The 16055-nt window shown below is 39.4% G+C and overlaps 1 protein-coding gene across 1 annotated transcript in view; it reads right to left on the bottom strand.

The window, feature by feature from the left end:
• The window catches only part of smc3 (structural maintenance of chromosomes 3), a 126833-nt gene that overhangs the window by 39567 nt on the left and 71211 nt on the right, over positions 1-16055 (bottom strand). The window contains exons 15-19 of the mRNA XM_087998711.1: positions 14726-14825; positions 11130-11290; positions 10123-10264; positions 9663-9813; positions 609-762 (exon numbers count right to left, since the gene is read on the bottom strand). Coding sequence (XP_087854837.1) covers positions 609-762; positions 9663-9813; positions 10123-10264; positions 11130-11290; positions 14726-14825 — 708 coding nt within the window. The remainder of the gene's footprint in view (positions 1-608; positions 763-9662; positions 9814-10122; positions 10265-11129; positions 11291-14725; positions 14826-16055) is intronic.

Raw genomic sequence — 16055 nt, forward strand, 5'->3', positions numbered from 1 at the left:
ACACAGATCTTTAGAACATAGAGCAAAGGAGGCTATTTGGTGGGCGGCACGGTGGCACAGTGGTTAGCACTGCTGCCTCACAGCGCCAGAGACCCAGGCTCAATTCCCGCCTCAGGCCACGAATGTGTGGAGTTTGCACATTCTCCCCGTGTCTGTGTGGGTTTCCTCTGGGTGCTCCAGTTTCCTCCCACGGTCAGGTAAATTGGCCATGCTAAATTGCCCATAGTGTTAGGTGAAGGGGTAAATGTAGGGGTATGTGCTTCGGCGGGTCGGGTGGACTTGTTGGGCCAAAGGGTCTGTTTCCGCACTGTAAGTAATCTAATCTAATCTGGTTTATCGTGGCCTAGACCAGCTCTTTGTCAGAACTGTCCAACAAGTTCCACTTTCCTATTCTTTCCACACAGCCCTGCAAATATTTTGCCTTCAAATATTTATCCAATTCCCACTTCGAAGTTATACCGAATCTACAGCCATCACCACTACAGGAAGTACTTTCAGGATGACAATTCAATGTGTAAAACCACAGAATATTTACAGACATAAGTCTCTATTGCTAACACTTCCCTTAAACTTTAAAGAATAAAGTAACATAGAAGTTTTGAAGGATATTCTCAATGTTTCGACGGAGGTTTTCATTCAGCTTTGCTTCCAACTCAGATAATTCTTCCTCTGCTTTTCGGGCATCCTTCTGAAGCTCAAGTCTTGATTTTCTAGTGTCATAATAGCCACCAGTTAATGCACCTCGATGACTGACCTGGTCACCTAGGAGAAACAGAACAACATCTATGACCACTGAAAAACATCAACAGTACGTCACAACTCTTACAATACAACATCGGACAGGAACTGCATTAATCCACAAATAAATATACAACACAAAGTTTTACAATCCTTGGAGCAGGTTAGCAGGCAGCTGAGTAGTGTAAAACTGGGCATATCATGGCAGCCTTTCTGCCAGCTGCCACTCCATGGCAATCTTACATGGCAGTCCACCCAACCTTTGGTTAATTGAGACTCTTAAGTGACCAATTAATGACAAGAGCTTCCAACTGCTCTGTCACAATTTCAACATGATAAGTGGAGGGCAGAGGCAAGTTGAAAGCCAGTCAGGCAGGCCTCACCCATCTGATTACGGATAGGAAAGGGAAGGGATATCTCCTTTTCAGCATCCGCTCCTACCACATGGAGGCTCCCCCTACCTATAAGCTTTCACTCCTCACCGCTCTGTTCACCCTCCTTCCCTGTCCTCGTGTCTCTGGATAACTATAACCATTCCACTCTCAAAGTCTGGTTGTAATTTCCACTGGAGCCTAGATGTATCCTAGCAGTAGTCACTGCTCATTGTGCTGCTAGCCACTGATTGCTGGCAGAAGTGTGACTGGTACCCCAGATGAGGGTGCCTGTCTCACTGAAGACAATTAGTGACCTTATTAAGGGCCATTTGGCTGCAGGGCAATCCACCAGAATAGCTTGGCATTAACATATTCACCGAGGGTGACAGGGGTAACCCCAGTGCCACATAAAATGTGGCCTTGTGGCCCATTGAAAAAGCAATCAGCCTCAGAAAGGCAGAATCCACTTGAATTGTAATAGTGCATGATAAAGGTGTTTTTAACCAAATCATGTGCATAAGATTAATATTGAAGACAGCTAACTTAAATTAGTCAGAAGGGAAGAATGGCAGACAACACTGCAAATAAAATATAAATCTATAGTATAGATATAAAATCTACATTTCTTTTAGAGACAGTTTCTGTTGTAGTTACCAAAGTTCACTTGGCAACCAATCAGCACTTTCCTCACATGCAACATAAATGTTTGTTTGCCATGTGATATTGACAGAGACAGCAAAAAGATATCACTTCCACGTGATACCAACAGAGATAGAAAAAAATGGAGACTGCCACTGCTGAAACACCAAAGGGGTATCTCATATACTGGAATGTATGGTCAGCAATGTCCATGGTATTTTCCTCAAAGATACCCATCTAATCATAAGCATGCCTGCAGAACATCTACACCAGGATCTTAGGTGATGGAAAAGCAACTTTCCAAATGCTACCAATAAACTAAAGTATATTACTATTCACGTGGTCATGCTGCACAGGATGCTTTTATCTTTGGGGAACCTCAAAAGAGGCAAATTTTCTAGCACTTCAAGTAGAGATGGAGCAGACGGCTACACTACAGGGTGAAATAGTTGGACAAAAAGAAATGGGGAGTTAAAACATCAAGCCATTTGCAACAAATGCATGAGAATATCAAACCCAAGAAACCAAATATGCGGGTTGAGGGGAGTGAAGAGGAAGAAAATTGTATTTATATGAATGAAATAGAGTTAGGAAGCAAGTGAAATAAATTTTAATTTGAATGAGTAAATTTGATTTTGAACAAACTGTCTGTTACAGGAGTTTCAATTGTAACTTCCATTCAGATTAAGGGTTTTCTATGACAACCAGCCTGTCTGCAGCACTAGTCTGATGCCCTAACAGCTGAAAATTTATCCCAATATCTACGGAGAAGCAGTATTATAAAACCCGATGATTCAAAATCATCTAACATTTATTTGCAGAAAATATTTCCTTTATCTTTCCCTCTCAAGGACAATAATACATACTCAACTCTCAGAACCAGGTCAGATGTTAAGACACCGATACCATTAGAATAGTTATCATGAATAAAATTACAACATGAAATGTTATGATGGATACATAACTATTACATCAAAACAGGTTTCAAAGCCTCTGGCTCTTTGTTGATTATAAAATGGTCCATTTTATACATTGCTGAACAAGAATGAATGGTTTCAGCTGTTAAAATATCAAACTTAGTTATTTTAATCACTGAAAAACAATGATGTTAGAAAAACATAAGTGGATACCTAAGAAACAGATTCATATTAAAATGTAATGAAATGCAGTGTAAACTAAATCAGTATCACAGCTGAAAATTCGAAGACGACACACAGCAATTTCAGTTGAACAGATGTGACAAAGTGAATGTGGGAAAAGATGACTACTTTACACCATTTTATACTTCTAATTATGTCAAAGTTAAAACAAAAAAAAATCAAAAGACTAGCACACTTTGACAATGATAAACAGATCTGAAGACATCAATTTGATTGGAAGAAAATTACGTCATCTGAGCCAAAGAGAAAATTCACATAAAGCCCCTCATCTTAACCGTGGATGAGTCAGCCTGCTTCTTCCACACACTGATCAGCTAAGCTCTTTCTTCTGTACAGAGGTAAAATCTCACCTTCATATCCATGGCCAAGGGAATTGTATATCCAGGTATTCCCGTAACAATGGTATCATCACACTTTATATTGTACAGTAATTGAAATTGCAAAAATCCAGCGTGTGGACACCGCATACAAAAAAACTTCAGAGTACTGATCTCACTTCAGTTATTGAAGCCTACACTATTACACATCACTGAGTCAGAACTGACCCATGCAATGAGCACAATAATTTAACAGAAACATCATTATTGGTTACAAAGCTGACTAACCTCCCAAGAAGATTGTTCTCAAAATATTATTTCTTCATTACATCCAAAATCAGGTGTTTAAAATAAATATTAAAATCAGTGAAATAACAAGAGCCAATGTCATTCAGTATTCATTTTTCTAAGTCACCACTATCAATTTCTGAAGTGGGTTCTTGGGTTTACATTCTAACACTGAATTAGCAGAACAAATTAATTTGAAAAATGAATATGTTATACACCTTGAAAGTATCGGGTTTGAGATTATTTCATTAACATATATCATTCATATTAACATTCTTCACTTTGAATTGCACAATTCAATGCAATATTACATCTAAAGGTCAAAATGGCCTTCTACAGAAAGGATGCTAAACTTGAAAGGGTGCAGACAAGATTTACAAGGACCAAAGGGTTGAGCTTTTGGGCGAGGCTGAAACAGGCTGAGACTTTTTTCTTTGGAGCTTCGGAGACTGAGGGGTGATCCTACAGAGGTTTATAAAATCATGAGGGGCACGGATAGGGTGAAAGCCACGATCTTTTTCCTCAGGTGCAAGAATCCAAAACTAGAAGACATAAGGGAAAGATTTTAAAAAGATCTGAGGGGCAATTTTTTTAAAGTAGAGATTGGTATATTTATGAAACAAGCTGACACAGGAAGTGGTGGAGGCAGGTAAAGTTACAACACTTAAAAGGCATCCGGATGGGTATATGAACAGGAAGGGTTTCGGCAGATATGGGCCAAATGCTGGCAAATAGATCTAGGTTAGATTGGCATGTCTGGTCAGCATGGATGAGTTGACCGAAGCGTCTGTTTCCATGCTGTTTGACTCTATAACACAGAATGAAATGAACATGAACAAGAATGTGGGATGCTGTATTTTATGCAAGAGGTTTTACAAGACCAAATATGAAAACTTCAAGACTAGGATACAATTACCTCAAATGCACAGATTAGTTATAATGTAATCTGGCATCATATATAATCTCCTACAATGCTGCTCACTGTGTGTCAAAAAGTACAACTCAATAGCCTGTGCAGTTGCTTCTCCTTCCCATTACCCAGGCTGATCATTCAGTGCAATGCTAAGTAAATGTTACATTATCAGAGATACTGCCTACCAAATGAAATTTTAAAACATATTTATAACTCTGACAGCCTCTTTGGGTTTACAATTCAAAGTGCTGGGAGTACTATTCAACAATCTCTTCAATCAATACCACTAAAAGAACTTGACAACTAGCATTTATTTCATCTCCAGTTTTTGGGACCTGACATAAATTCACTTAAGTGTTTCCCACATAACAGTAATGGCACTTCAAAAGAAAATGTGTTTGTGAAGCATTTTGGTCCATCCCAAGATTAGGAATTCTTTATCACCTGCACCATTTCTCTTCCTTAATCTTCTCTTTAAACTCTCAGTCTCATCTGGCTTTCTCTCACTCACTTGGATTATACAATTCTATCCCACTCCTTTTGCTGGACTGGTATTCGTTATCTCTTTTGGCTATTCTACTTCCCAATTTTTGTTTCTCCATTTTGCTTATGGATGAAGACAGTCAGTCATGGAGTCAGTCATGAAGGCATGGAGTAACTTAGCCAGCATCTGAAAACACTGGAGTATCGCAGGATATTCGGACGAAGAACTTCAGCTAAAATCAAAGCCAGATCAAAGTTTCAAGCGAGGGTGACTGCCTTCAACATCAAAGCAGCACATCAGAAAATGTAGGATCAAGCAGCCCTGGAAAACTGCAACAATGGGAATTGCGGAGGGGGTCAAATCTCCATTAGGTGGAGTCCTTCCTATTAAAAAAAAGAACGTGTTTGCCTGTGTGAGGGTGTGTGCATGGGGGGGTGGGTGTACATGAGAGAGGCAGCATGTGAGTATGTAACAGTGTGTGTATGAGAGTGTGTATAGTGTAGTGAGGTCACCTGTAGCGTGACATGAATGAAAGATCCCGGTTGAGGCCATCCTCATGAATACCAAGCTTGGCTATCAGCCTCTTCTCAGTCACTTTGCATGGCCGAGCAGAGGCTGATAGCCAAGCTTGGTATTCATGAGGATGGCCTCAACCGGGATCTTTCATTCATGTCATACTACAGGTGACCTCACTACAGTATACACTCTCTCATACACACACTGTTACATACTCTCACACTCACACAGACCCTCTCTCATATAAACACAACCCCCTTCCATGCACACACCCTCTCACAGGCTTATACTCCATTACACCCTCACACAGACAAACACATTCTCTCTCATGCATGCATGTACACACATAGGTCTAGTGGATGACTGAAGAATTATATTTGCAGATACATTCTATTTTGCTCAAAAAATGCACAATCTGCAGGCAGACAATACATGTAATATTTTGTCAATTCCACTTTGGAGACAGAATCAGTCTATTTCAAGAATGGGGTACAGATAGGCTCTAACCTCACACCTTTAATCACTGTCTGAGCTGAGATGTCACCTTTTGTTATAAAACCTTAAATTATCTCAAGAATGTGACTTAAAAGTCGTCCTGGGATTTACATATTAATGAACCAAAAGCTGCAACCCATTCTAAAAGATGAACGACTTAACAATCTAGGTTTGTTCAATATATCATTTTAGTTACACCACACTGTAATCTTTTGCTATAAATTCTGTCTTATGATCTTATACTCCACGACCACCCGATGAAGGAGCAGTGCTCTGAAAGCTAGTGCTTCCAAATAAACCTGGTGGACAAAAATCTGGTGTTGTATGACTTTTAACTTTGTACACCCCAGTCCAACACAGACTCCTCCACATCATGAATATATCTGTGCATTTTGTCTGTGGACATGGAAAAATGGCAATGCCATGGTGTTTAGTGCCAGTTAGCTCCTGAGTTATTGATTTTAAAACAAATATGCTTTTACAACTTAAATATAAACATCCAAGTCTAGAACAAATTATTAACAGCAAAATTACAACATAGGAACTAAGAATGAAACAACAGGAAGTCTGTACACTTTAGATAATGTATCAGCAAATCGCTCGTGGCAGATTTCAAACAATGTGTTACTTCAGCTCACGAGCAGTTTGAGTACTTTTTAGGTTAAAGAGTAAAGAACAAATTAGGCTGTATAGGGGTTATGGACAGTTTAGTTCCGAATTTTGTGAAGTTGCAGAAATACTCTATACTTTTATTTGAAATGTCCAAAAATACACAGAAAAGAAACCTGCACAATGAGTTTTCTATATTTGTGCCCTATTTTCTAAATATTTGCTGCAAGCCCATTTTGTGCTACTTGCAAAGACTAAGTGGAATAACCACCTAGGTTACAAGAGAATATTGACTGCTTGGTTAGATGGCCAGGTCAGAGGTAGATAGAATTTAACCCCAATAACAGCATAGTGATGCACTTTGGAAGATGTAGCAAGACAAGGGAGTGCCAAATGGTGTGAATGCACTGGAGGGAGTGTAGAGGAGATTCACCAGGATGTTGCCTGGGATGGAACAGCTCAGCTATGAAGAGAGCTTATAAGCAGAGATTGTTTTCTTGAACATAGAACATTACAGCGCAGTACAGGGTCTCAGCCCTCAAGGTTGTGCCAATCTGTGGAACCAATCTGAAGTCCATCTAAACTATACTATTCCATTTTCATCCATAGGTTTATCAAATGCCCATTTAAATTCCCTTAAAGTTGGCAAGTCTACTACTGTTAAAGGCAGTGCGTTCCACGTCCCTACTACTGAGTAAAGAAACGAACTCTGACATCTGTCCTAAATCTATGTCCCCTCGGGCTAGCCATCACCATCCGAAGAAAAAAGCTCCCACTGCCCACCCCATCTAATTCTGATTATCTTGTATGTCTCAAATAAGTCACCTCTCAACCTTCTTCTAAAGAAAACAGCCTCAAGTCCCTCAGCCTTTCCACTAAGACTGTCCCTCCATACCATGCAAAATCCTAGTATATCTCCTCTGAACCCTTTCCAAAGCTTCCACATCCTTCCTATAACGCAGTGACCAGAACTGTATGGAATACTCCACATGCAAATGCATCAGAGTTTTGTACAGCTGCAGCATGACCTCATGGCTCCGAAACTCAATCCCTCTACCGATTAAAGCTAACACACCATATGCCGTCTTAATAGCCCTTTCAACCTGGGTGGCAACTTTCAGGGATCTATGTATATGTACACAGAGATCTCTCTGCTCTTCTACACTACCAAGAATCTTACCGTTAGCCCAGTACTCTGCATTCCTGTTGCTCCTTCCAAAGTGAATCACCTCACACTTTTCTGCATTAAACTCCATTTGCCACCTCTCAGCCCAGCTCTGCAGCTTATCTATAGCCCTCTGCAATTTACAACATCCTTCAGCACTATTCACAACTGTACCAACCTTAGTGTCATCCGCAAATTTACTAACCCATCCTTCTACGCACTCATCGAGGTCATTTATAAAAATGACAAACTGATTCTTGCAGTACACCACTAGTAACTGAACTCCAGGATGAACATTTCCCATCAACCACCACCCTCTGTTTTCTTTCAGCTGGCCAATTTCTGATCTTGATTGAGATGTAGAAGATTATGAGGGGCATGGACATAATGGATAGAAAGTGGTTCTCCTTTGTTGAAAGGTGAACAAGGGGCATAATTTTAAAGTGAAAACAGGAGGCTTAGAGGGGATTTGAGGTAAATTCTTTTTCAGCCAGAGTGCGGTAGGAACCTAGAATATACTACCTTAGACAGTTCATAGGCAGGAAATCTCAATCTTGAAAAGGTACTCAAATGGGCACTCAAAATGTTATAATATTCAAGGCTACGGCACAGTGTTAGAAAGTGAAACTAGTGCAGATTAGAATTATTTCTGGTGCAAACTGGTACTCCATGATTCTGTGTGCCGATTCAGATGAAACACTGCAACATGATTGTTTAATAGATCATATGTTAATATTTTCAATAAAACAATAAAGAACATGGTATCTGAATTTTCAATTTGTCCAAGAAAATCATCACGGTTCTGCCAATAATCCTAACATTTAACTGATAAGTACTACTATAGCATGGACGTTTGAATGAATTATTTCAGCACTATTGTAATGTAATGTGGGTACCAGATCATTGGTTCACCATGACTAGTTAATATCTATACAGTTAAGTGGAGGAAAATTAAAGTTTAGCTACAGGCTTATAACTAAATTACAATTTGTGTAACCAAAAGGCATTAAAACAAATGCTAGCAAAGTAATCCAGAAAAAATGTTCACATGGATTAATAAAGTGCAGACTTAATAATAAATTTTATATATGCAAGTGATGACCTCAGTCTGGTAAATTCTTTTCATCTGAACAATCATCAATTCGAATACGACAATGACTGAACACAGAGATCATCTTGTTATGTTAACTTTTTTGAAATAATGAAATAATAATGATCTCAAACAGTTAATAAAAAGGTTTTATTAGTTAATTCACAATATTGTGACACTCAGGATATCTTCGAGACAACAATCCAATTGCACAAAGTTGTTAGCAATGACAAAATGTCACACAACTGAAGACAATCTATTCTCTATAAGAATGAAGTTGCATAATGACATTGGTATAATAAACTATGACAGAAAGTTATAAAATAAATATTAAGGGCTCTTGTGGCACAGTGACAGTGCTGTTACCTTGACGTCTGGAGGCACAGGTTCAAGCCCCACCTGCTCCAGAGGTGTGCAATAACATCTCTGAACAGGTTGATTAGAAAAATATCAAAAGTGATACTAATTCTGATTAAAGGGCCAATTAAATATTTCAACTATAATCTAAAAATGCAGAACACAGCATTTTAACCCATTAACCCTCAAGTAGCTGCAATAAATATTCTCTCTCCAACCCTGGCCCCATCACACACAACCCCAATCCCCACAGACACTATTATTCATGTCACCCTGTGCTTTAAGCCGTTTCAAATATATAATGGCTCAATTTTAATAATTCTAGTTCAAAGTTGGATTTGCAATGCAATTACCACCAAATGTTACACCTAACAATGTAAGCTACAAATTAAAACCGATGAAATTTTATAACAGAAAAGCTTTTGAAATTATATGCATGTCAAAAGCTTGATAACACTATTTAAACAATTAAAAATATAGTGCACAAAATCCCCTATTGGAGTTACTTTATACATACCTTCCAAAGTTATGCAATCCATATTAAATGCTCTGGCTAGCTGAGTGGATACCTCCATACTTCGACAGATTAATGTTTTTCCAAACACATGCTTATAAGCTTTATCAAACCTCTGTATATATCTAAGTTTACTTATCATAGGAATGGCATCCTGAAAAGTGAAATTCACAAATTAGAATTACTATTAAAGTGAAAACAAAAAGAAGGAAGTATAAAAACACAGTCACTGACGTTTATTTACCAATTATAAAGACCACATTAATTAAATAAGGATTTTGGAACACAATTCATGATTAAAAATGGTTGAGAGAGACTTTTTGAATGAATTGCAAGTTGCGTGTGTACAATACTTATTTAATATTAGAATGAGTGAAACACATTTTAGGAGCATTTCAATCAGATCAACCATGTTGATTGTGGAATGGAGTGAATAGTAAAGAAGGTAGAGAAGTTAACATACATTGGTTTCAGGATAAGCTGTATCTCGCACATCCAATTTGTTGAGTGGAAGGAAAGTGACTTCGCCAGGAAAGTTTTGTTTATTAAATTCCATCAAAATCTTTGTACTAACTTCATCAGATTCCACAATATGATAAAAGAGTCTAAAAAACAAAACATACAAACAAATATTAGTTATCTCTCCCAACAAATGTAGTGTTGCACGCTATATTGCAAGGTACTGAAGTGTCTCAATGCAAGAGGAAATTAAGCACATATACAGGAATACAGGACAATATTTTTTAAAAACTTCAACACCCATCAGGTAAGCCACTGGAGGTTCCGTTATCCTGTGCTATACATTCCTAAAGATTATTGTTACAGTGCGGGATCCATTAAATACTTAATTACATTGCTGACTATTATGTGGAATATAACAGAATAGCAACAATTGGTATCAAAACAGCATCTATTATTGTTGATACAAGGCATGTCAGGAGCAAATAAAGATATTATAACCATTTCAAAGCTGAAGAATCACTATTCTCCAAATCATTAAACTATGACATGCTTTAGGAGAGGCAATGGCCTAGTGGTATTAGTGCTGAACTTTTAATCCAGAGACCCAGGTAATGTTCTGGGGAACCGTGTTTCAATCCTGCCACGGCAGGTGGTGGAATCTGAATTCAATAAATATCTGGAATAAAGAATCTATGATGACTAGGAATCCACTGTCGACTGTTGGAAAAACCCATCTGCTTCATTAATGGCCTTTAAAGAAACTGCCATCATACCTGACTTGTGACTCCAGACCCACAGCAATGTGGTTAACTCTTAATTGCCCTCTGGGCAATTTGGCATGAGCAATAAATGCTGGCCGAGCCAGCAACACCCTCATCCCATGGACGAATTTAAAAATACTTGCAAGTACTGTTTCATAATACATTGTGTACTTTTAATATACATCAATATTTCATTCTCCAATTAAAACAAAATCAGTTTAATCCTTACGGCATAAAAGCTGCCTACCGGTTTCCAGCAGTGACTTCCACGCAAGTGTAAAAGGCTGGATCACATTCAAAGTTATTCATTACAATCCCGTGATATCCATTTATTACATGTGTGTTGATGCCTTTACGACCAAAGTGCTCCAATACTTTGTTTATACTATCAATACCATTCAAAATGGCCTGCAAACAAAAAAAACAGTCCTTAGTAGAGTAGGCTTAGAAAATATAACAATGCAGCACCAGCTCATTTTTAAACCATTTAAGGGAATCCAGAAAATTACTCTGAAGGACATGTCATAGAAAAATAGGGATTTTCAACTTTAAATATCTATGCATGGACTTTTCACAACTGACCATACAATTGAAGGCAGGCCACAAGATCAAAAGACAGAGGGGCAAAATTAAGCCATTCAATCCTTCCAGTCTGCTCTGCCATTTGATCATAGAATCCCTAATGTGGAAGCAGACCATTTGGCCCATACAGTCCACACTAACCCTCCAAAGAGCATTCCACTCAGACCCAACCACCTATCCGATCCCTGCATTTCCCTTGGCTAAGCCACCTAGCTTGCACACCCCTGGTCACTACAGGCAATTTAGCATGACCAAGCCACCTAACCTACACATTTCTGGCCTGTGGGAGAAAATTGGAACACCTGGTGGAAACTCACACAGATACCAGGACAATGTGCAAACTCCACACAGTCACCCAAGTCTGCAATCAAACCCAGGTGCCTGGCGCTGTGAAATAGTAGTGCTAGCCATTGAGCCACCCTTATGAATAAATGCTCCTTCGCCCCATTCTCTTGCATTCTCCCCACAATCCTTGATCTCCAAGAACCTATATTTATCTTAAAGACACTGAGTGACTTGGTCTCCACATCCCTCTATAGCAATTTCACAGATTCACCATCCTCCAGCTGAAGAAATGCCTCCTTATCTCAGTTGCAAAGGGTCATCTCTTCACTGAGGCTATACTCTCCTAGTCTTTCCTACTCGTGGAAATTTCATCTCCATATCCACTCGATTCAGGTCTCTCAGTATTCTGTATTCAATCAGATCCCCCTTCATCCTTCTAAACTCCATCAAGTACAGACCCAGAGCCCTCAACTGCTCTTAATATGACAAGCCCTTCATTCCCACAATCGTTCTTATGAACCTCTCCTGGACTCCAAGGCCAGGACAGCCTTCCTTCGATACTGGGCCTAAAACTGAATACAACATTCCAAATGTAGTTTGAACAAAGCCTGATACATCCCAGTTTTTATATTTGAGCCCTCTTGAAGGGAATGTCAACATTGATTTGCCTTCTTAACTGTCAACTGAACGTGCGTGTTAACCTTAAGAGAATTCAGAATTAGGACTCCCAAGTCCCTTTGTGCTTCATATTTCTCATGCCTTTCCCTGTTTAGAAAATAGTCTTCACTTCTGTCCTTCCTATCAAAGTGCATAACTTCACACTTTCCCTCTGACCTTTCTTTGCCCACACTCCATGCATTACCAAGTCCTTCTGCAGCCTCCCTTTCTCCTCACACCACCTGTCTTCCCACCTATCTTTGTGCCATCTGCAATAGTGCCCTCAGTTCCTTTGTTCGGATAATGCATAACATGAATAGTTGCGGTCCCAATATCGATCCCTGCGGCACTCCACTAGTCACTGACTGTCATCTTAAAAAAAAATCCCTTTATCTCCAACTCTGCCTTCTGCCAGTCAGCCAATCATCTATCCATGCCAGCGCCTTGATCCTAACAGCATGGGTCTTATCTTATTTGGTTGCCTCCTTGGCAAAGGCTTCTGGAAATCCACACAGATCACACCCACTGGCTCTCCTTTGCCTCACCTTTGAGGTCCTGGTCTTTAATTTTGTTTTTAATTCCTGACATTCCCCAACATATCCCAACTATGATCCTAACATAGACCATAACAACTGGATCCTCCCCCTCCCATATCCTTTCAAGCTGATCTAAGATGTCTTTTACCTTGGCACCGGGACAGGTAAGACTTCATGCAGGACTCTTGATGCTGTTTACAAAGAATACTGTCTGCTCCCTTAATTACAATGCCCCCTACAACCCTTTGCTCTGCCCACTTGAATGGCCTCTTGTACGACAGTGCAGTAGTCAGTTTGCCCATCCTCCTTACAGTCCTTTTCTACCAATGGAAGGGATTATTTCTACAGTCAGATATAGAAAAACAATCAAAGACAGAAAACAATGCCAAGTTATGTTGCTGCACTCCTTTCAACAATGTTGACAACTTGGGAACAGATTGTCTCACTGTCCTGCCAAATGGGGGAAGCAACATGCAACTTGGGGTGGAAGACAGTTCATAGATGTTTCTTCCAATTTTCAAACTTGAGCAAAATAAAACAGACAAACTTCTTTATATGGACATATGAACAAGGAACAATTGTACGTCTATCAGACCTTAAGCCAGCACTGCTTTTTAATTGCAATATAGCCAATCTGATTGTAACTTCAAATTCACTCACATCTTACTTCTCACCTTGTATTTACCAAGAATCTATCCACCGTGACCTTACACATATTCAAAGATCTCATTTCTACCACATTTTCATGAAGAATTCCAAACAGTCATGACCCTCTATGTAAGAAAACATTTTTCCTTCATCTGTTTTAAATGGATGACCCCTCACTTTTAAACAGTGACACTAGTTAGATTAGATTAGATTGCTTACAGTGTGGAAACAGGCCCTTCGGCCCAACAAGTCCACACCGCCCCGCCGAAGCGCAACCCACCCATACCCCAACATGTATCCCTTACCTAACACTACGGGCAATTTAGCATGGCCAATTCACCTGACCTGCACATCTTTGAACTGTGGGAGGAAACCGGAGCACCCAGAGGAAACCCACGCAGACACAGGGAGAACATGCAAACTCCACACAGTCAGTCGCCTGAGGCGGGAATTGAACCCGGGTCTCTGGTGCTGTGAGGCAGCAGTGCTAACCACTGTGCCACCGTGCCGCCCACATAAGATTCTTACATAAGAGCAAATATCCTCTCCACTTCTGTCAATACTCCTCAAGATGTTAAATAATTCAATCAAGTCACCTCTTACTTTTCCAAACTCCAGCACACACAAGCCTAGCTTGTCCAATCTTTCTTCATATGACAACACACCCATTCCAGGTATTAGTTTGGCCAACTTCTTTGAACGATTTTCAACACATTCATTATTCTTCCCTAAAGAAGGTGACTGATATCGTAGAGTATGTCAGATGTGGTCTCACTAGTGCCTTGTATATGAATTAATATTCAGTTATAATTGGTTTTTAAAATAATGTGACCCACAAATGAGATAAAAGGGCACACTCAAACCCATAATTACAAAAGATTGCAAATGCTCTGCAGCAGAACTTGCAGTGAGGTTTTTCTTAGGGTATCACTTATCCTTCGAGAGGCTTCAATCTAATGATAATAACACTCCCCATTAAGCCAAATTAATGCAGGCTTATAACAAGTTAAAGAGAATCTGAACCCAAAATAAAATATGAATTACAATCCATATTGCTCAATTCTACTCCTGTCACCATGCTGCCTTTTAGGTTCCTGCACAGTTTGCTTTACTTCTGATGAATAACAAGACTTGCCTTTCCTGTCGCACCTCGAAGAAGCTGCTGTTTCTTTTCCAACTCTTCTCGTTTTGCTGCCAATGCTTGTTGCTCAGCGTTTTCTTCCCGCCATAGGTAACTGAAGAATAAAACAGTCCTCAACTCTAGCACCATTTCACCCGATATAAAATAAATTTTACACTGAAGGTTATTTGCAGTTTGTGCTTGGGTACATTGATCACAGTATGATCAGACAAAGTCACCATGGTTTTGCAGTGGGGGGATATAGCATTTGATAATTATACTTAAAATGTAAATGTACAGCAAACATTAGCAAACCAGTAGATATAGTATTGTGTTTCCAAAGGCACGCCAAAAGGTTAATACAAAAGATAAGGATTCATGGAGTTGGGGTTATAAGTAGCATGTGGGGTTAACAGACCTGAGGTAGAGAATAGAAACAAAAGGAATATTTCAAGATGGCAGGCGGTGACTCATGACTATGCTAGAGGGTGGTGCACGCTCTGTTGTTGAAAATATTGAATACATTGAAGGCGAAATAAATATTTTTTTGATTTCTCAGAGGATCAAGGGATTACAGAGAGTGTTAGGCAAAGTGGAATTAAAGTGGAACATTAGTTTTGTTTCCAGTGAATGACAGGCACAGATTTGAAGAGCCACACAGTCTACTCCACCTGTGCAAAGTAACATAGGTGTGCTGATTGTCATTATTCTATTTCTGAGAATATAATTTGAAACTTCATTATTCGTAGTTTGAGAACCTGTTCAGTTTAAAAAGGATATGGAAATAAAAATCTGGCATCAGTTTAAGAAAACAAACACGTGTATCAAGTCAAGTGGAACGCAGAAGCAGTAGGTACAGGTAGTTCTCTTATAATGCCATAATTCGGTTCCCGTGCGATCTCGCTTTATAAGAAAATCGTGCAATACCAACACCATTTAAACTAACGGGGCCAGAATCGTGTTATAGCCAATACAGGTAAGGAAAGTTTGTGTTCTCCAAATAACAGTCTAAATTCGGCAATTGTGTTATAACCAATTTGTGTTGTAGAAACACGTGCTACAGGAGAACCACCTGTAATTTGGAAGCACACTAGCTTTCAAAGCTAGTGCGCTTCCAATTAAACCTGTTGGGACTATAGCCTGGGGTTGTGTGATTTTTAACTCTGTGCACCCCAGTCCAACACCGGCATCTCCAAATCATGACACTTGTAATTTGGGTATTGAGCCATTGTCATTCAAGGCTATCATGGTTGACCAGGTTGTGGACTCAACTTGACCAGAATTCCAATTAATGACCCTCAGAAAAATATTCACCTCATCATGGTCTCAGAATCATAGAATCCCT

Source organism: Chiloscyllium plagiosum, unplaced genomic scaffold (assembly GCF_037043375.1).
Source record: "Chiloscyllium plagiosum isolate Xiang-an unplaced genomic scaffold, Cpla_swu_hap1 HiC_scaffold_22, whole genome shotgun sequence".
Taxonomy (NCBI): Eukaryota; Metazoa; Chordata; class Chondrichthyes; order Orectolobiformes; family Hemiscylliidae; genus Chiloscyllium; species Chiloscyllium plagiosum.